Source organism: Callithrix jacchus, chromosome 14 (assembly GCF_049354715.1).
Source record: "Callithrix jacchus isolate 240 chromosome 14, calJac240_pri, whole genome shotgun sequence".
NCBI classification, from domain to species: Eukaryota; Metazoa; Chordata; class Mammalia; order Primates; family Cebidae; genus Callithrix; species Callithrix jacchus.
Window position 1 is genome coordinate 26,205,092 of NC_133515.1, and position 20,937 is coordinate 26,226,028.

Sequence of the window (20,937 nt, forward strand, 5' to 3'; positions counted from 1 at the left end):
AGGAAGGGACACTCCCCTCCTTTCCTGCCTGCTCTCGCCCTCACTTGAAACCTTTGGTCTCTCTTCACCCACTCTGTCAATGTCACAAGGCAGCCATTTCCAAGGACTATTTCCAAGCCCTTTTCCTCGTTCCCAAACCCGCAGTTTTCAACTGTCCCCAGCTGCATCGCCAGGCTGCCTCGACGGCCCCACTCACGGCCCCCAGTCTCTTCAGAAGGCGACAACCGCGAAAAGGAGGGTGACTCTCCCCGGCGGGGGCTTCAGGTGACATCACATCCTTCAAATGCGAAATTAGTCTCCGGGCAGGTCGAAGGGCGAAACTCCCCCCACCCCCGCCGCCCCGCTGTGCGCCCCACCGACTCCCGCTCGCCTCTCCTCGCGCCCGAGCTTCGAGCCGACCCTCGCAGTGTCCTGGGGAGGGCGTCATGGCCTCGCCAGTGACCGCCTTGCTCCTGCCGCTGGCCATGCTGCTCCGTGAGTTTGCGACCCCCGGGAAGGCAGGGGGTGGGGCGGTCGGGGGGCGCGGGACTCAGCCTCGCTGTCTGCTGCCTCCAGATGCTGCCAGGCCCAGCCGGTTCCGGGTGTCGCCGCTGGATCGGACCTGGAACTTGGGCGACACGGTGGAGCTGAAGTGCGAGGTGCTGCTGTCCAACCCGGCCTCCGGCTGCTCGTGGCTCTTTCAGCCGCGCGGCGCTGCCGCCAGCCCCAACTTCCTCCTATACATCTCCCAAACCAAGTCCAAGGTGGCCGATGGGCTGGACACCCAGCGATACTCCGGCAAGAAGATGGGGGACAGCTTCATTCTCACCCTGAGCGACTTCCGAGAGGAGAACCAGGGCTACTATTTCTGCTCGGCCCTGAGAAACTCCATCATGTACTTCAGCAGCTTCGTGCCGGTCTTCCTGCCAGGTCCGGGCGCGGGGTGCGGCGCCTCTCCGCGTGGGGCTCGGGGCTCCCCTCACTTTGTTTTCCACACGGAGGCCCTGCTTTCAAGCCTCCTAGAGCACCTGGAACCGACTTGTATACTGTTCCCATTTCACAGACGGGCAAACTGAGGCTAACCTGCGGCTGACTGGGGAATGGAGATGGCTTTTTAGGTCCGGCTGATCTGGGCTCGAGTTCGGATGCTTGCGTGGTTCTGGGCAAACGACTTAAATTCTCTGCGCCTCTGTTTGCTCGTGGGTAAACCAGGGTTGCTGGTTCAGCCCAGGAGAGAGGCCGGGTGCCAGGAAGCGGGCTTCTGCGCTCTGGCCCCGGGCGCCGCGTGCTCAGGGCTGAGCCAGGGAGAAGCACCGGGGTCGGCGAGCATCGCCGGGTCTTCATCCCGTCTCCTCTGCCATCCCTTCTCCCAGGAAAACCCGCGGGGAGGCTCCCCCGTAGGGAAAGGCTCCCGGGGCCAGGCTGGGTAGGGGCCGGTCCATAACCCCAGCCTGGCCCCCCACCACGCTCTATTGCTCCTGCAGCGAAGCCCACCACGACGCCAGCGCCGCGACCACCCACACCGGAGCCCACCACAGCGTCGCAGCCCCTGTCCCTGCGTCCACAGGCTTGCCGGCCAGCGGCGGGGGTCGCAGGTGAGATGTGCGGAGTCCCGGCGCGGGGGCGGCACGGACCGCGGGGAAAGCCCATGCCAGGGGCAGCCCTGATACTGTAGGTAGAGCCGAGGCATGTCCAAGTGGTGGGAAACCGAGACCTGAGGCCAAGAGACGCGTCCGGGACGGTGGGCCGGGTCGGGGGATCCCGGGCCCGCTCCTAAATGTTGTTGTCTTTGGTGTCGTCAGGGGACACGAGGGGGCTGGACTTCGCCTGTGATATCTACATCTGGGTGCCCCTGGCCGGGACCTGCGGGATCCTTCTCCTGTCACTGGTCCTCACCGTTTACTGCAATCACAGTAAGTTCCGAGGAATCGTGGCGAGGATGAGTCCGCCCAGCTCCCGCCAGACCTTGAGGGCGGTGGGTTGAGATTTCTGGGACTCTCGAGCTGCCCCACAGGTACAGGCACTTCTTTCCTGGAGATAGGACGCGAGAGAGCCCTTCCTGCTCCTTCTCGCGCTCTTGGAGAGGTTTTGGGAAGATAAAGCCCTGTTCCCAGAGGGGCTGCAACGGGTGTGTTCCGTCAGCGAAGCCCGCAGCTAGCGCACAGGTCCGGACACAGGACAAACGCTCGCCAGGAGGGGGCCGCCGTGGCCCTGGGTCAAGTGCCCATAAGGGTTAGGTCAAAACCACGACCAGTTCACCCTTGGTTCCCTTCCCGTGAGCCGCCCACCCGCTTTGGGTCCCATGCAGGGGAGGTGCCGGATCAGGTCTACAGGCTCCTCGCGTTCACTCACGTCTATAGTTGCATTTTTTTCTTTAAATTGATGCTTGAGACGAAGGATGGATGAGAAACCCTTACCTGGGTCTCAAGAGTTATAATCCTCAAAGAAATAGGGGAAAGGAAGGAGAAATCGTAGGGGCAATTCGCTATCTGCCCCATCCAATTTCAGCCCATGATCATTCTGAAATAATTTTTTTTTTTTTTTTTGTAAAACCAAAAAACAAAACAAACAAAATACCCCGTCTTTGGGGACTACTGGTGGATGGGGGCACTCACTTTTTCCCTTCTTTCTCCTTTATCCAGGGAACCGAAGACGTGTTTGCAAATGTCCCCGGTGAGTCTCTTTTGAACTCTCAGCCTGCTCACCTTGGGCAGTCCTGGAGTGGGGTCCTGATTTCCGCAGCAGCAAATAGTGGGAACTTTTCCCAAAGGGAGGTCATGGCCGTGGAGTCCTGGGGCAGGGAGTCAGCTCGTTCCAAAGCAAAGAGAAGCTGAGGCTGGCATCTGGCCTGCATCCTTGAGAAAAAGGAGGCCCGGGTTAGGCTGGTGCTGAGAGCAGTGTGACTCCAGTAAATCTCCATCTTATTTGGCCTGGCACTTAAAAAAAAAAAAAGAATGGCTTTGGTTCCTAATTTCTCTGTATCATGTGGGGCCTTGGTTTTCTGCCAAGGACTGGAGTAGAAAAATGGGGAACCAGATGCAGGGACAATTCACTATCTGGCAGCTCAAGTGACTGCCCTATCCAGTTTCAGCCCACGATCATTCTGAAATCATTTAAAAATAAAAAACACATTTTCTGTTAAAAACCTCCTCTCTTCACTCGTTGGCTGAGGCATCCCTGTGGCAGCATCTAACAAGTGCCTGCTGTTGCCAGGCACTGTGATAGGGGTGATACTCCCCAGCTCTCTTAATCCTCACAGCAACCTTGTCCCATCTCACAGCTCATGGGCTCAAGGATTAGGAAACCTACCCAAAGTGGCAACGGCAGGATTAAACTCAGATTATCAATAATAATTACCATTTGATGAAAGTTACCATACACGTTACTTGCTTTCTAGATTTTTTTTTTAAAAGTTTTATAACCACCTTTAAAGTAGTTACGATCACCTCCATTTTACAGATAAGGAAACTGAGGCTCAGAACACTTAGTGATTTGTCCAAAGCCATACTGTGGGCAAGTAGTGGAGCCGCAACTTCCAGCCAAGGCTCAGACACCTTCCCGTGGTTGCAGGCTGAAGTGTTAAGGATAACCGACTATGTACACCAGTTCTTTCCAGTAGATGAAATAGTTTTATACCTGGAGTTTGCCTTTTATACTCCTTTACATTTTTCTGAGGGAATCCAAGTTCAGGACTTCACACATTGTTATTTTTAACAATGGAAATGCAATTAATTTCCAATGCATATGTTATAGGTGATATACCACCGAAATAAAGACCCTTTAAAAATCAGCTGGGTGTTGTGGCGCGTGCCTGTAATCCCAACTACTCAGGATGTTGAGGCAGGAGAATCACTTGAACCGGGGAGGCAGATTCAGTGAGCTGAGATCGTGCCACAGCTCTCCAGCCTGGGTAACAGAGCACGATTCCATCACACACACAAAAATGGAGAAAGTTCGTTTTTAGCATTTTTATTATTCAGGGTGCACTTGGGAACTTTTGCAGGAGAATCATCCCTTTTCTCTATGATTTCTGAAAACTCTCATTTTGAGATGAATAACTGAGAATAAAATTCTGCCTTAAAATACAAATTAAAATTCTGTATTTTAATTCCCCATATTAAACACATCTGGGGAATTTCACCACCCGAGTTAACATACTCAGTGATGACGGCAGGCAGCTCAGCTTCAAGAGAGAGGTTTTAGAGGGCTGAGAGTGCAGACATGACACTCATGATGATGAATTAGCATATTTAGGAGGTGCTAGCCTGGTGCTGAATTAACACACATTTTTAGCATAACATCATTTGGCTCATGGTGGTGATTTGCTGACAACCTCCTCTATCCCTGTGATCCTCCGGGGCTGAGACTCAGGTCAGCTAATGACTTTGGTTATCAGTCTCACTCTCACACCTCTGTGGAGACCTTGACAAGGGCTCCAGGAAGCTAGACTAACTCCGTTTAGATCCTGGCTCAGCAATCCTAGATGTGGGAGCTTGGGCAAGTTTAACTTCTCAAGCTCAGTGCCCACCCCAAGGCTGCTGTGAGGATTACATGAGATGGTGCAAGTAAGGCACTTGGCAGGGGTGCTCTGCTGAGGTCGTTCCCCCAGTCCCATGCTGGCACCCCAGGGGCAGGTTCTCAGATCTTTCAGAGGCTGGGGGTTTGGGAGGCTGGACACGGATGGATGTTGCACTGATGGGGTTCTCGCTACGACGATGGTGGCTTTCCTCTCTTTCAGGCCTGCGGTCAAATCCGGAGGCAAGCCCAGCCTTTCAGAGAGATGCGTCTAACGCTGTGCGACAGCCACTACATTACTTCAAACTGAGATCTTTCCTTTTGAGAGAGCAAGTCCTTCCCTTTCATATTGTCCAGTCTTCCTCCCTATGTATTCATTTCTCATGATTATTATAAATAATAATATTCATTTTAGTGGGGGTGGGGTGAGAAAGAATACTTTTTCTTTATGTGTTTGACGGGAAACAAAACTAGGTAAAATCTACAGTACACCACAAGGGTCAAAATACTGTTGGGCGCACATTGGGGTAGCGGATGGAAAGGGGCAGGCCAGAGCCACCCACAGAGCCCTGTTCTCAGAATCATGCTGACAAAGTGGGAGGCACCCAGCCATCTCAACCTCCTCTCCGCCCATTTTACAAAGGAGGAGGCTAACGCCCAGAGACAGCTTGATCAGAGGCACACAGCAAGTCAGGGTTGGAGCGGGAGCTGGAGGGACCTTGTTTCCCAGCTGAGGACTCTTTCCTTCACATCATTCAGGGCTTTCTTTCGGAGCCCCCCGCCCACCCCCCCCCACCCCCCGCCCTTGCGTCTCAGGGTGAAGTGCTTGAGTCTCCAGCTGCAAGGAAACAAGTACTTCTGGATAACCGGGGATACTGTGCCCAGAGCCTCGAGGAGGTAATGAATTAAAGAGAACTGCCTTTGGCAGAGTTCTATAGTGTAGTTGAACAATATCAAACCTTTTAAATATATATAATAAAGCCTAAAATTGTATAGATCTAAAATAAAGTGAAGGCTGATCTTCACCCTGGAAAATGAATCCCTCTGTCGCTAAAGAAAATCTCTGTGAAACCCCTATGTAGAGGCAGAATTGCTCTCCCAGGCCTTGCCTTGCAGAAGGGCCCATGAAAGAGGAGAGGCCATTCCTTTACACGTAGAGTTTGAGCGTCAGTGAGGTTACACTAAGGCCCTCTTGAATCTCTGAATTTGAGATACCAGATTCAAACATGCTGTTGGGATCACTGATGACTTTTTACACTTTGTAAAGACAATTGTTGGAGAGCTGCTCACACAGCCCTGGCCTCTGCTGAACAAGCAGATGTGCGGATGAGGCAGACCTGACTCTCTTAAGGAGGCTGAGAGCCCAAACTGCTGTCCCAAACACATTTCCTTGCTTACCGTATTATACAAGCAATGCCTGCCACTATTAAAGAGAAAAAACTTAAGTAGATAAGGAAATATGAACCACTCATAATTTCTTCACCTGTTAATATGGTGTACATTCTTCCTGATTACTTTCTACACATACATGTAAAATATGTCTTTCTTTTTAAAATGGGATTGTACTGTGCTGTTATAAGTGCCTTTAATGAATAAACATTTGTAGCATCCTCTTTAAACAGCATCCCATTTTGATCGTGTCATCATTTATTTAACTATTACCTGTTGCACATATCTTTGTTTCTTTAGGAAAAGACCTAAAAGTAAAATTATTTAATCAGTCCCCACCTTCACCCTGAGCCTGCCATTTTCACATCAATCAAAACAGATTAGCTTCACCCTGCATCACCCTTCTTCCTTTTGTTCTTTCTTGGTAACAGATGTGACGATGCTTCTTTCATTAATATCACAAAGTCATCTTGTTGTTGAGGTAAAATATACGTACTAAAAATTGCTAAGTTGTGAATGTACAGTTTGATAACATCATAAAGCAAATACACATCCATGTATCCAGCCCTCCAGAAGTCTGTTTTAAATTTTAAAACCAAGATACTTTTAGAGAACAGAAAGCAAGGGTGGCTTTCCATTCCCTAAATGAAGGATCCTGTGTGTAAAAGCAGAAGAGAAAGCTGAGAAATTTCCCATGAGACAAATTCTCCATGTCCCTCCTCCCTGAGCCCAGTTGAACAGAGCCAGGAGGTATCTGGCACACTGAGGGCCCAGTCAGGGCAGGTGCCAGGTTGTGAGGCCTCCTGTGTAAGCAGGACCTGGGCTCCAGGCTACCTCTGGATTCCCTGGGAAGGATGAGGCAGAGCATCTCACAACAGGTCTCTCCTCTTCTCGTGGGAGAAACTAGTGAAGTTAACCCTGGAGCACCAATGAATGTCAAAGAATCCATGCCAGGGCAAAAACAGGAAAAGGGCATTTCTGCCACAAGCAGCATTTCCTCTTCAACCTGGAGCTCAAAGTTGGTGGTGGTGAGTGGTGGAGGGGCCACCCTTGGGAGGCTGCAGAGAAAACCAAATACTTGCTGATTTTTTTTTATACCCTCAAAGAACAAACTGGATTTCACTTGCTGCAAGTAAAATGGTAAACAATAATTTGGAAGTTAAAAATATCAATATAGGAAAATGCATTCATTAGAGCTAGCCCTCTGGACCAGGAAGAAAATAGAAAACAAATCTGCAGGCCATGCAGGCCTAAAGCACACTCATGGTGGGCTGTGAATTCAGGCTTAGGAATCAGCAACAACCACAGACATCCAACCTGTTCATTCCACACATGCAGAAGGAGCACTCCACAGCCAGCCTCGGGTCCAACAATGTTTCATTTGCCAATTGCTAGCCTGAGACTTTGGTTCTACACATCTTCTTATTATGTGCCCATAACATTTTTTTTTTGACCCTGAAAAACACAAAGGAGAGAAGTGACTCCTTTATTATGCTGGAAACTGGGTATCAGCTGGCTGGAATCCAGCCTCAATGTGGTTCATTTAACATGCATTCGTTTAATAAAAACATATCCTATTTGTGGAAGAAAAAAGCCAGAAGAGAAATTTGTCATTTCCTTCTCCAGCTGTTCGATTGGTTTTAAGAGAGCCCACCCTACCTCTGAAAATTCCTCATGAATCTTTATCCAAGTGGGTTAGGGAGAAATCTCCCTTTTCTACCAGCCAGAAGCTGTCCCCTTCCTGCCCTGGATCTGTGTGCAAATACTTCTCTGCACACAATTTTATGAATACCTGGGGCAGCACCACTTGAGCTGCTCCTAAAAGCAGGATTGAGCAGCATTTCTCCACCAAAAAGAACTAAAGCAGGCCTAATTCAGTAGCATTGCAGTTAAATGCAGAGGCTCTAAACCAGCCTCCTGATGCTGGGCACAGAGGCTCAGGCCAATACAGGTGGACTGACTGAGCCCAGGAGTTTGAGACCAGCCTGGGAAACATGGTGAAACCCCATCTCTACAAAAACTACAAAAAAAATTAGCCAGGTATGGTGGTACACGCCTGTAGTCTCATCTACTCAGGAGGATCTCTTGAGCCCAGAAGTTTGAGGCTGCAGAGAACCGAGACTGTGCCACTGCACTTCAGCCCGCGCAATGGGGCACAACCGTCTCAAACAAAAACAAAATAAACCAGCCTTCTGGCTCTGCTACTTACTTAACTATGTGTTCTCTAGTAAGTGACTTAATGTCTTCATCCCTCAGTTTCCCCACTTATAAAATGGAACTCATAATAGTCCCAACCTCAAAGTACACGAGTTTATAAATGTTTTCTCAATTGCCTGGAACAGCTCCTGGAACATGGTAAACAAATAATAAATATATGCTAAAAAAATGAACTTGTACTGAATTTTTCCAAACCAGTGACATATTGATTATACTCTGAATGCAGCTCTGTGAGTCTGATTCTTCCCATTTCTGTTATTCCCCCAAAAAAGTAAACAGTAACCATTCCTGACCGATACATGTTATTACATATACCCCAGGATCTCAGCACCCCATGCACAGCAGGGTGACTGCATCTCAGGAAAGCTCTGTCCCAGACAGACTCAGCCTCTGACAGCACTGTGTCATTTGAAATTCACCTCAGCCTTGAATCCTGAGTGCCACCATCCCACTTCTGCTGTTGATGGCTATGGTCATTAATTCTACAAGGGAGCTCTGGTGCCGTGTTATTTTAGGTTAGTTGGGGTTTCACCATGTTGGCCAGGCTGGTCTCGAGCTCCTGACTTCAAGTGATCTGCCCGCCTCGGCCTCCCAAAGTGCTGGAATTACAGGCGTGAGCCACCGCGCCCAGCCACTAAATGTCTTTAAATAGAATAAAAAGGCCAGCCCCAAGTGGAATTTGAGAGAATTTACACAACCCACATAGTGTATCTCATTTAGGTCTCATCAAAACTATGATGTAGGAACAACTATCATTCTACTTTGCAGATGAAGAAGCAAAAGTGTAGGAAGTTTCTATCACTTGGCCAAGAGCACACAATTAGTGTCTGAAAAGACGGTGATGTGTCCAACTGAGACCACCCGTTCTCACACACACTTGCAGCCATACAAAGCAAATAAATTGCCAGGTGGGGTTTCCAGGAAAGGCTCCAAGAGGGGCTATCTCAACGGAGAAGGTTGCTCTTTCCCCACCCACTTTCTCCTCTTTCCTGTCTGGAACACAGCTAGGATTACACAAGCGTAAATTTGAGGTCATATGTTAAGACCATGGAGCAGAAAGGAGTCTAGGCCCCTGATGGTCATGAAGCTACCATACAAACCCGTGCAACCTACTCCACAACTGCCACTAAGCCTAGTCCTAAGGGCACACGCTTGGAAGGACAGCCCCGTATTTCCTGAGCTACCCTTGAAAGTTTTCAAGACAATTTAATAATTTCCCATGAAATTTCTCTTAGGGCAGATTAGCTCACTCATCTCAAATATCTACAGACAACACAGTCTTGTGCTTAAGAATAAAAAAAAAACTAACATGCGTTTCTAATTATTCTGAAGGGGAGAGCTTAGTCTTGAATGATAAGGACATGTATTTCAAGAAACATTTTTATGTCAGAGGGGAAATGACACACTAGAATCCTTCATTTGACTGGATTCAACACTTGAGCGGTAGCTAAATGTCTTTATTTATTTATTTAGAGGCAGAGTCTCATTCTGTTGTCCAGGCTGGAGTCCAGTAGCCCAGTCTTGGCTCACTGCAACTTCCACCTCCTGGTTTCAAGCAATTCTCCTGCCTCAGTCTCCTGAGTAGCTGGAACTACAGGCGCACACCACCGTGGCTAAGTTTTGTATTTTCAGTAGAGATGTGGTTTCATCATGTTGGCCAAGCTGGTCTCGAACTCCTGACTTCAAGTGATCTGCCCACCTCAGCCTCCCAAAGTGCTGGAATTACAAGCGTGAGCCACTGGGCCCAGCCACTAAATGTCTTTAAATAGAGTAAAAAGGCCAGCCCCAAGTGGAATTTGAGAGAATTTTACACAACTCCTACAGTGTAGGAGACCAATATAAGGAGACCAGTGAAGTTAGAAATTCATCCTCCTAGAAAACATAGATAATAGAAAGAGTGGGAATACAGTTAAAACGCTAGAGCAAAAAAGCCCACTATCACTTGAGACAAGAACATCGTACTGCTTCTCCAAATAACACAAGGTTCAGAGCACTGTGTGATGAGCACATTGCCTTCCTGTATTTCCTTCATGACATTTCTGACTCTTCAGATATGACATTGATTCTCAGAGAACAAGTCTGTCTTGCTCACCACTCTGAGATCTCCAAGAGTACCCGAGACCAATACTCAACAAATACTGAGGTTTTTGGTTTTGTCACATGTATCGCAACACCAGCCAGCAATAGATACCTTTCTCTTTTTTTGAGATGGAGTCTCGCTCTTACTGCCTAGAGGGGAGTGCAATGGTGCGATCTGGGCTCACTGCAACCTCTGCCTCCCGGGTTCAGGTGATTCTCCTGCTTCAGCCTCCCAAGTAGTTGGGACTATAGGCACCCGCCACCACCCCCAACTCAACAAATACACTGACCTTAATTACCTAATGTCCTCCCTGGCTCTAGCCTTGTCCCCTCCCCAACCATGCTTCATCCCATTGTGGCCACAGTGGGCCTAATAAACATGCAACTATTACAGCTCTCCTTTCTCTTCCAACACTCTCGTGTTATTAATCTCACTACAGGACCTCAGCTCTACTTTTCTGTATTTTCCAGCAGTTTGTAGGCTGTTTCATCTCAGTGCCCAGCACAGTGGAAATGTTAGATGAGTGACTGCTAAGATGTCAAACCACAACATGTTAAAACACACGTCTTTTTATTACAGGACTCTACTTAACTTGCCAATGTTTAGCATAAAGCACTTTGCACTTTCCGTTCTGTTGTTCTGAGATGGAGTCTTGCTCTGTCGCCCAGGCTGGACTGCAGTTGGCATGACCTTTGCTCGCTGCAACCTCCGCCTCCCAAGTTCAAGCAATTATCCTGCCTCTGCCTCCCGAGTAGCTGGAATTACAGATGCCCACCACCACACCCAGCTAATTTCTTTGTATTTTTAGTAGAAACAGGTTTTCGCCATGTTGGCCAGGCTAGTTTTGAACCCCTGACCTCAAGTGATCTGCCAGCCTCGGCCTCTCAAAGTGCTAGGGTTACAGGTGAAAGCCACCATGCCTAGCCAGAACTTTGCACTTTTCTAAGCTGAAAGGAAGTATAGCTAAATAAATGCAACATTGCCTGACAGGAGAGCTCACTAATCAGTAGCTCTGGATTACACAAGCCTTCTAACATTGAGGTGTATCGCCACATTTGCCAGCATGAAAGACTCACACAAGGGTATGAAATACCCTACTGCTACAAGGAAAGTGGTTTCTTTTTTTTAAAAGTACTTTCTGTCATACATATATTGACAGATTTCAAAGAAATTTGGTGGATAAGTAGACCATTGCATTATCATCCTGTCATGCAAGGTTTTAAAAACTGACTCATTAGCAGGTCACAAAATCAAATCACTCTTGGTGAGCATTAAAAATGAAATAGCACATCACACACATTTGTAGCATTAAATATTGTTTTGCAAAATGTTTCAGAATTCTAAATTTTGTGTACACAGGGTTGGTTATGATATTAAATTTCTTACTGGGTGCTGAAGGAAGAAGAAAAGTTAAGAAAGCCTGTCCTTTTGCTGGGATATGGTTGATTATCAAAAGTTTTCTCTACTGGTGGGTGAGAAGCATCAAGCTGTTTCGTTTAAGGGTGCATTTTTAGTCCCTGTCATTATGAAAATTATTTTTCATCTTTGATGCTCACCTTTCCTGTTTTGGTGGAGGGGGTGGAAAATGCATTTTACCATGCTGCAAATACAATACTCCCTCAATTACTTAGATGCTTAAAGAAATAACATTTTTTTTTAAAAATAACTACAGTTCAAAGCACAGTAAGTTTAAACTTTATTGATGACTATTACCCTTAGCCCTCAAGGGTAAATCCTATTCAGTATGAGTGATCTTGGCCTGCCACATTTACAAGGGAGGATACTTCCTGAAATAGGAAGCAACCAGGAAGCTCCTTATAAAGGAAATCCATTTTCTCGTGACCATGCAGATTTCAGTTCAGTAGGTTTGAGCTCAGGCCTGATTTCTGCATTTCTCAGAGGCTCCCAGGTGAGGCTGATGCTGCTGGTCCATGGACAACACTTTTGAGTCCTGAGGAGCCCAAATGCTGGAGGGAAAGGTGGTGAGACCTTGGCCTGGGCTGCCAGGCCTCTTCTATACTTCCTGGGCCACCAGCTCCAATCTGACTGGGTGGGATCACAAAAGTTTCCACAGGTAGGAAACATCCTAAAATCTCAGGTAACATCAAATCTCTCTTCAAAAACATACACAAGGAGAACAAATTAATTCTACCACCTCAGCCTGCCATTGAGGACGAGGCATTTCGGTCTCTGGTCTTCCCTGGCAACGCTGACAGCACAAGTCCCACCCCACCAGCAGCCTGGACATCAAGCTGCTTCTGGGCTCCTCTTTGCCAGGCTTATACTCACCGCCACTGTGGTCAGCAGAGTCGCTGCTGTGCACAGGAGGGGTGAGAGGGGGCAGCAGCTTGGAAACATTAACGTAATTGCCTACTCAGGAACTCGGGACTCAGCTAGGTAGGGTGGCTCACGCCTGTAATCCCAACACTTTGGGAGGCCTAAGCGGACAGATAACTTGAGGGTCAGGAGTTCGAGACCAGCCTGGCCAACATGGTGAAACACCGTCTCTGCTAAAAATACAAAAATTAGCTGGGCATGGTGGCACGCGCCTGTAATCCCAGCTACCCAGGAGGCTGAGGCAGAAGAACTGCTTGAACCCGGGAGGCGGAGGCCGCAGTGAGTCAAGATTAGGCTACTACTGTACTCGAGCCTGGGCAAGAGCGAGACTCTGTCTCAAAACAAAAACAACCACTACCAAAACTTGGGACAATACCCAGTCACCACCTCTTCTTGCTGTTGATGGCACAGAAACAGAATAAGATGGTGACAGATATTTTCTTATGCAGACCCTTAGCAAATGCAGACAGCAATTTTACCACAATCAGCAGCTCCCTACTCCCTCCCTTATACCTTTGTCACCTGGCACATTTATACAGACCGGTTCCACAAAACACTTTTTAAATGTGCATTTCTTTAATTTTTAAAAATATACACAGGAGAAGCCATGTGTTTTACAGAGGAATACACACATTAACAAAGCATTTCTTATAGTTTTCCAAAACTCTGTATCAGTCAGAAATTTATAAATTAAATATATCAGAATTCTTAAAGTTAAAATGAATTCCCTGAAACTACTGAATATGCTAGACTTTTTCCAAAATCAAATGAACAGAGGATATGGATGTGGTTTGTGTTAAATAAGGTTTATTGTTAGCTTTATTGCCTATAGTCTATAAGATGCAACTTTATTGTGCCTTTGCAAACAGGATACATTTTGTAAAAAATTGATCAAAATTTTCCATACATATAGCTCTATATGATAGATTACAGTGCAACACTATTCTCATTACATAATTATAGAAATACTATAGAACCCAAGAGCACGGGGTAAGCAAAATAAATACAATCCTGAGCCATCTGAACAAGATGATTTGATGAATCCTTTAGTGTAAATTTAGAAAACACAGAAAAGGAAAAAAAAATACATGCATACTGCAGTCATGAGCAAAATACATCAAACACCTGGTTCCTTGCTAGGTACAGGTGGGGGCAATGGTGAATTTCAGACACATGCACACTCACTCACGCTCCCATTTTCTTCTGCTTCCCTCCCCCCCTTCCCAAAGAAAAGATCAGGCACTAAATCCTAGTGAACCCCACAACTGCCTTGCTGGAGAAGGTTAAGTGACTGTTAAAATAAGAATGTATGGGTCCTCACCCACAACATGAAACAAAGCATGTGCTGTAAGCCAATTCCAGCTGCTCCTGCCTCTTTGGAAGTAAATGAAGCATATGCCCACTACAGCTTGAAACTGTAGCGGAAATGTCTTGCAAACAAAATTTTGTGTCTCTTGCTATGTCTTGAAGTAAAATCAACAGTGGAATATTCATCCTAAAACTAACTGCCTTGTCTGCTATTAAAATACATTTGTCATTCTATTTTTGGTATCTAGTCAATTGTTCATTAAGAACGGTTCATGAAGCTTGTACCGGCTTATGGTAAACATCAGTGTACCACACAAAACCTGCTGCAGCTAGACAGGCTTATGAAACACCAAACCTTCTATATGTTCCTTGCTAACACTCCCTCAAGACCACAGCATTCTAGTGTTACCAGAGATAACATACGTATAGTTAAGTGATGAAAGGTATTTGGTTTGTGTCGTCACCTTACACATCATAGTGATGAAACTAACCAAACTATGCCTCCATGCCTTCCCTGAAAATAACCTGAGTCGGCTGACTAAACAGACTGAGCAGCGTGGCTATCAGTCCACTTTATCAGAGGTTGAGCTGGAAAACCAGAGGGCTAATGTAGTCTACCAGCAGCTTGTCTTGTGCGGTTAACCAAGAGTTCTTGGTTGCTGCACTATCCACTGTCCCAAAGGCTAAGCCACTGAGGTGGAAATGATTCACAGCATAAGAACACTGAACTTAAGCTGCCTAACCTGCGGGACTACCTGGAGAGGACAAAAGAGGATCCTCATTCCCCACAAAATGTGGTGTAGGTTTTAGTGTCTCTGTATACATTAGCTGCTACAGAAAAGTTAAGATTTACTTCATAACTTTCTTATTTCAGTTAAATGTTCACACACTCAAAAAATACACACCCTATGAATATGAGGTGGCTCTTTTCTTCAAAATTTTTAAAATAAAGAGGCACCAATACCCGTTCATTTATGTATTAGAAGTCTCATATAATCACCAATAAAACAACAGAAATAGGATCTGTGATGATCACACAACAGAGAAAAAAGATCAAGAGACAACCTTAGCCACTATAAAACTGTACTTGAACACTCAGATGCTCTGGCTAAGTCAGAATCTAAAGACTTGCTAATAAGGTTTTATTGGTGTAGCATAGTCTCATGGCCTTTGTGGAGAACTGATATGTAGAAACAGTTCCCAAGAAAATTTTAGAAACCATTCTGAAATTCTGTCTTCGATGCACCTTATAATTAAATGTGACTGTTAAAATCTTGTCTCTGTCATTATCTTTTTTAAGTGGAGGCAAAGAGAGACAAAAAGCATCCTCCTGTACTGCTGACATGCAGAAAGCATCAGTGTTGAAAGAGTCGTGACAGCATTTATGATGGAGTTTCTAGGGTAGGGAGGACAGAATGCTGTATCTCAGCATCTTTGGTTAAGGTCTGGCCTCTTTTACTCCACCTCTCCCTCCCATTTAGTCTCTCATGAATTTTAGGTCTATGCACTTAGGGATGGTCACAAGACATAATTTCTATATAAAATTGTCAGATTCATGAGTTGCAGATTTTTTGGCCCTCACCCTGCCCAGGGTGAGTACAAGGACCTTATACAGAAAGCTGCAAAGTCAAATGCTTCAGTTAAAGCACGTTCTTTTTAAAGTTTTCATGAGCTGCACAAGAAAACTTGTCAACAGTTTTTTGACTCCCAACATTAGGAGAGGGATAAAGCTGAGCTCTGGCTTTTGTCCTTAAAAGTGGCCCAAGCCAACTGTAAGAAGTGTTAGGTCACCAAACAAATTTACCACCAGCCTTCAGAGTAGCCAACTGTAAGAAGTGTTAGGTCACCAAACAAATTTACCACCAGCCTTCAGAGTACATCTGTCTCATTCAAACCTTATATGAAGCCTAAATGCTGTGTAGGTGTATGGGGTGGAAAGATGAGAATAAGCTAACCTTGGCCTAGGGAGGGAAGGGTAAAAAACAAAAACAAAAAAACAATACTCTAGGTTTTAATTCAAAGGAAAAAAATATATATATGTATATATATAATAAACTGGTTTACACCCTTGGTCAGACTGTTGCCTGGAATTCTCTACCTTCTCTTTCACAGTCCAGAGTTTGTCTCTGTTCTCTTCCTTCACTGCTTTAGTAAAGAGAGGGGGAACTTCAAAGAGGATTCCAACAGTGAGGCAGAATCGTGGGGCAAAAGTCGCTATGGGGCCAGACTGAGGTTGGACCAGACAAGCACTCTGAGCTGGGCCAATCCCAACTGCTGGAGAACCCACATAGCAAGCAGTGGCCATCCACATAGGCCTAGCTGTATATTATGCAAACAGAGCTTTTCCGCAGTACTCTTTCGCTTCACAAACAAATCCCAGCTCTCCCAGGTAAACAGTTCAGAAAAAACCATCCAGGCTGGTATACTACTGTAAATGCTGCCAGTTTCTAATTAGCACCAAATCTGTGATTGCCCTCCCTCAAACTAAGTCCACTTGTAGTTTAAAGTGTGAAGCGCAACATTTCTCTTTGCTTCTGTTTTCTTTTTTCATTTTCTTATGAAAGTATTCCTATTGATATTCACTCCATGTCAGATGAAATAAAGTCACAAAATATTTGGTGATTTCCATGTAACATTCTTCTTATAATGAAGTAACTTCATGGGCTTAAGTCAGAATTATGTCCACAGAAGTCTTTTCCATGTAGTTCATCATACAGAGAGACTCTTACACATGGCTATTTCTGGACAGTGCATTAAATGAAGATACCTCACAAGAGAAAAGATCATTATCTGTAGCCATTAGGTTAATATACAGATTCACAGTAATGAAATGATACACTTTGCAGAAGAGAGGCATCGAACATTATACTATTCAAACACAAAAACAGCAATAAACATTTTGCACTACAGAAAATTTGCTAGCTTCTAACTTTAAAGATTTAAAGTGATGGGCCTGGTAACTGCATTTTAGAACTGGAACATGCTGCTTTCCTTCCAGATACACAATGTTTGATGCTGGTGCACATATATACACACATGCACAGCACTGTGTCTGCAATGATATAATAGGGCTACCAAGACCAAGAGAGCAAATATCAACTTAAGAACACCTCTAACTTTAGAATTTCATTTTATTAAACATACTTTTAAAACAAGCACCTCTTGGCAATAAAGCAAAAAAAAACAAAACAAAACAAATAATAGTACTCCTTCCACTCTAATGGAAGACTTCTCACACCAGCTGGTTAAACAATGACATTTTTAACACGCAGCCTGCTGGGGCTGCATGCAGAGCTAAAATGCAGGTGTGCTGACTTCTTGGAGCTGGAGCAGAGGAAAACATCAAAAAGCAAATCTGGAATCTATCACAGCTTTCTTCCTTAAGCAAATAAAAATGCAAATTAGTTTCATTATCCACAATTCGTCAAACGTTTTCTGAAAACTTTTCATTTAATTATGTACACATAACAGAAAATAAAACTTGTTCACAAACACTCTCAAGGCTTACAATTATCAAGAAAATGACAAAAGTAAAAGCAGGAGAAATATTAAACACATGGTGGGGAGGTCAATTTCCGTTTCTGCTCTTAAAAAGTAAAAAAATCACCATATAATTAAGTACAAAAACCTGCACTGAATGACAACTGCTGGTGTATTTACTTGATCAGAAATGAAGACCAAGAATATAATAAAGCCCTATGATAATATTCACTGGGAGCACTCCCCTCAGTGTGTGTACACTAACAGGTTGGCAAAGTTTCTGGAGCATTAGCTTATAGAAACATGGGAGTCCTTGGTTAGCTGCATTATATGGAACGTTCTCTTCTGAAATGTGCCCACAATTCAGTTTCACTTACAAATTGCAAACTAAAGTTATCTCTTCAGAAAAATATCTGTTTGGCATCTCCTGGGCTTTGTTCCATTGGACAGTATGGACACTTTAATCTAAAGACAAAAAACAAAACACTGAGTGAAGGAACAGGCTCAGCACTGAGTATTTGATTTTTATCTAGTTATAGAGTATCTTTAACAATTATATACATATATAAGAATACACAAAACACAGGTATGCTTGTATTTTGCTTTGAGGATAAACTACTTTCCCTTAATGTAACTGCCAAGATTTGAATGGTCACAAATATATTATCATCCATGCCAGATCCTAAACTGAAAGCCTCTTCTTCATGAAAATTGTTTCATAAACAAAACAAACATAACTTTTCTGAAAATTGTTTTTGGGGTTTCAAAATTAATTCAATTTCCCTTTCCCAAAGGTTAAGGTTGCATCAGTCTCTAAATGAATTTCAAATGCACTGGTCACACAAATCCATCCAAGGGCAGCAAATGTGATGGCAGCTACAAGCTCACACCAAGAACAGTCCACATGCCTCACAGTGGGACATGAAACCAGTACAGTCTGAACAAAGATCAACAATTTTTGGCCAGACATGGTGGCTCATACCTGTAATCACAGCACTTTGGGAGCCTGAGGTGGGTGGATCGCTTGAGCTCAGGAGTTTGAAACCACCCTGGGCAACATGGTGAAACCCCGTCTCTAATAAAAATACAAAAATTAGCCAAGCGTGGTGGAGCGTATCTGTGATTCCAGCTATTCAGGAAGCTGATGCATGAAAATTGCTTGAACCCGGGAGGCTGAGGTTGCAGTGAGCTGAGATTGTACCACTGTACTTCCAGTGATGAGTGAGTGATGGAGTGAGACTCAATCTCAGAAAGAAAAAAACAAGTTGAGCTCACTATCTAAAATGAATTCAAAATGCACATATTCTTTGAACCAGAAATTTCAATTCTAGGAATTTATGTATCATGTATAGATAATTCACTTTAGCACTGGTTAGAGAAAACAAATGTTCATCAATAGGGAACTGGCTACCCAATCTTATATTTCTATACAGACTATGCTGCAGCTTTAACAAAAACAATGAGGGCTGTTTCTGCAGCATAGAAAAAGATCTCCAAGATACATCACTAAGTGAAAATAGCAAACTATGGAACATTTTTTAGCATGCAACCATTTGTATAAAAAAAAAAAAGAAAATCTATCACCTACCCAAAAAGTTAAGAAAGTTAAAGATATGCTTATAAATCTGATCACCAAATCCATAAACAAATAAAAAATACTCAAATCAGATACCACCTACTTTGCCAAATGAATAGTTAAGAAGTGTATTTAGTTCTAAATCTAGCTGCATTTTTTCAATCCTCATTACTTCTTACACTCCTACTAAGTTCCAAAACCAAATTTATTTGCTAATATTTTTAAAAATTCAGACACTTACTTGCTACCATTAAACATTTTATTCAGGGCATCTCTTGATATAATATGACCACAGACCAATTTCATGGGTGGATTGTTATCTGTTGTTTGCTGACGAAGAATGGGGCAGGCAAATATAGAGTGATACCAGCACTTTTTACCAAGGTCCACTTCAATCTGTTAAAAAAGAAAAAAGCTAAAGTCATATTTCGCAAAACTATCCACATGGTAATATACACTGTGCAGCGAAGAACACTGATCAGATATATTCACCTGAAAATAACTTTCTATAGCACTCTTCTAACTTGAAGATGGAGAGTCTTAGTGATTCAAAGTGTTAATTAGCCTTCAAGATTATTTTCAAGAAAGCTGACAAAATGTAAAAACAAGCCTGACAGTGACCAGATTATCACCCCTAATGGGCAGATCACCACGTCTAATGGCTTTACTGCCTGGACAACACAGTCTTTAGGTGAATTCAGACTTCGGTCTGCTCTGTTCTAGGGTATGTCAGAGATGCTTAAAACATAAACGGGAAACTGCCAGATGCCAGGCACCTGCCTCCACAAAACAAGTGAAGGCTCAAGTTCTTTTCACTTGTTCAAGTTAGCAGCAGTGGAGCAGGAGTGCTGCTTGTGTCCTGACCACATTCAGGACCAGAATTGCACCTGTGCCTTTAATCAGAAAAGATCTTTGAGAAGCTGGGGAAACCAACTGACAGGGTTACCAGCTGGAAGAACAAGGTAACTACAAAGAAACCTGTGTATAGGTGTGATATAAAAGGCACAAAAAACCAAATGCATATGTTAGCTTTTCAGGGTCTGTGACACAATCATGACATAAATGACAATTCCAGGCCGGAGTCTTAGTGCCTATCAGAGACCTGGCAGAAACACACATACAATGACCTTTGCCACTCCATGTCATAACTTCACCACGGCAGCCACAATTTGAGTGCCCATCATGTGTCCCATACTATTCTAGGCATGCTTATGTTGTCTCTAGCCCTCAGCAGCCCCATAAAGAGAAAGCTAGTCCCTGTCTTAGAGATGAATACGCTACTGCTTAAAGTTCCAGGGTTGGCAAGTGATTGGTGCTGATGTTTAAAACCATGGTCCTTTCCATGAAGAGCAGTAGCAATACAGTACTGGAGGCCTACTGATGACTACAGGTGTTAAATGAATGACCCTGAACAGCTCTATACTTATTTCTATTGGCATTAGGAAAATATAACCAGTGCAAACCCACGATCTTAACGACAATAGTTAAGACAAAAGCAAATCCAGTTAAAATTCCTTTTATATTTCAAAAACAATCATAGGAGTGGTTTGTGAATTGCACTGCAGAACACAGGGCATGCTACTGTATATATAACCCTCCCCACTTCTGATGTTTTCCTTCACCATTTTTCAAGGCCATCAAGTCAAAATTATAATACTCCTCCAGGGTCCCCAAAATATACTAGGTTCTTCATTTGTATTGTTTAATCTTTTACATAAGAACTACTGTCAAATGGCTACAATAATGTTTCCTGATTAAAAGGTAAGATGAGCATTTAAAGATGCCATATTTTTCTAATACAGTAAAAGTAAATAGCCAATAGAAAATGGAACTCACAGGTAATTCATCTTTCTGGTTCCAAACTCCAGTGCACTGCCTTTGTTCAATCACGGCTTTGATGTTAATTAAAGCTGGCAGCGCCACACAACCTGCTGAGAAACTAGGAGAGCAGAATAGGAAATGTCAGTGCCAGGCCAGGTGTCAGGCCACTTGGTCCAAGGAGACATCAGTTTCTCCAGACTCTATATGCCGCAGGCCCTGGCCACTGGACAGGGCG

General features: G+C 44.4%; 2 protein-coding genes across 7 annotated transcripts in view; one reads left to right on the forward strand and one right to left on the reverse strand.

Moving 5' to 3' along the window:
- The first annotated feature begins 316 nt into the window (after positions 1-316).
- Positions 317-6,113, forward strand: CD8A (CD8 subunit alpha). The gene is made up of 6 exons (XM_002757566.6): positions 317-474; positions 556-909; positions 1,464-1,574; positions 1,782-1,892; positions 2,622-2,652; positions 4,718-6,113. The coding sequence occupies exons 1-6, from the start codon at positions 426-428 to the stop codon at positions 4,767-4,769; spliced, it is 708 nt and encodes a 235-aa protein (XP_002757612.1). The 5' UTR covers positions 317-425; the 3' UTR covers positions 4,770-6,113.
- Positions 6,114-13,074: 6,961 nt separating this feature from the next.
- RMND5A (required for meiotic nuclear division 5 homolog A) overlaps positions 13,075-20,937 on the reverse strand; it is a 66,678-nt gene continuing 58,815 nt past the window's right edge. For 2 of the 6 annotated variants that reach the window (XM_035273386.3, XM_078348956.1), the window contains 4 exons: positions 20,718-20,820; positions 19,123-19,277; positions 17,683-17,770; positions 13,075-17,200 (listed from right to left, as the gene is read on the reverse strand). In XM_035273386.3, coding sequence (XP_035129277.1) covers positions 17,707-17,770; positions 19,123-19,277; positions 20,718-20,820 — 322 coding nt within the window. In that variant the 3' untranslated portion in view covers positions 13,075-17,200; positions 17,683-17,706. Of the gene's footprint in view, positions 17,771-19,122; positions 19,278-20,717; positions 20,821-20,937 lie in introns of all 6 variants that reach the window. The other 4 variants (XM_035273385.3, XM_078348955.1, XM_035273384.3 and 1 more) reach the window with 2 other exon arrangements.

Bases quoted from the DNA above. Each gene is read 5' to 3' on its own strand.
- CD8A (XM_002757566.6), top strand. From the start codon at position 426: ATGGCCTCGCCAGTGACCGCCTTGCTCCTGCCGCTGGCCATGCTGCTC. The intron at 1,575-1,781 runs GTGAGATGTGCG...TGGTGTCGTCAG, and splicing joins GCCAGCGGCGGGGGTCGCAG to GGGACACGAGGGGGCTGGAC. The intron at 2,653-4,717 runs GTGAGTCTCTTT...CCTCTCTTTCAG, and splicing joins CGTGTTTGCAAATGTCCCCG to GCCTGCGGTCAAATCCGGAG.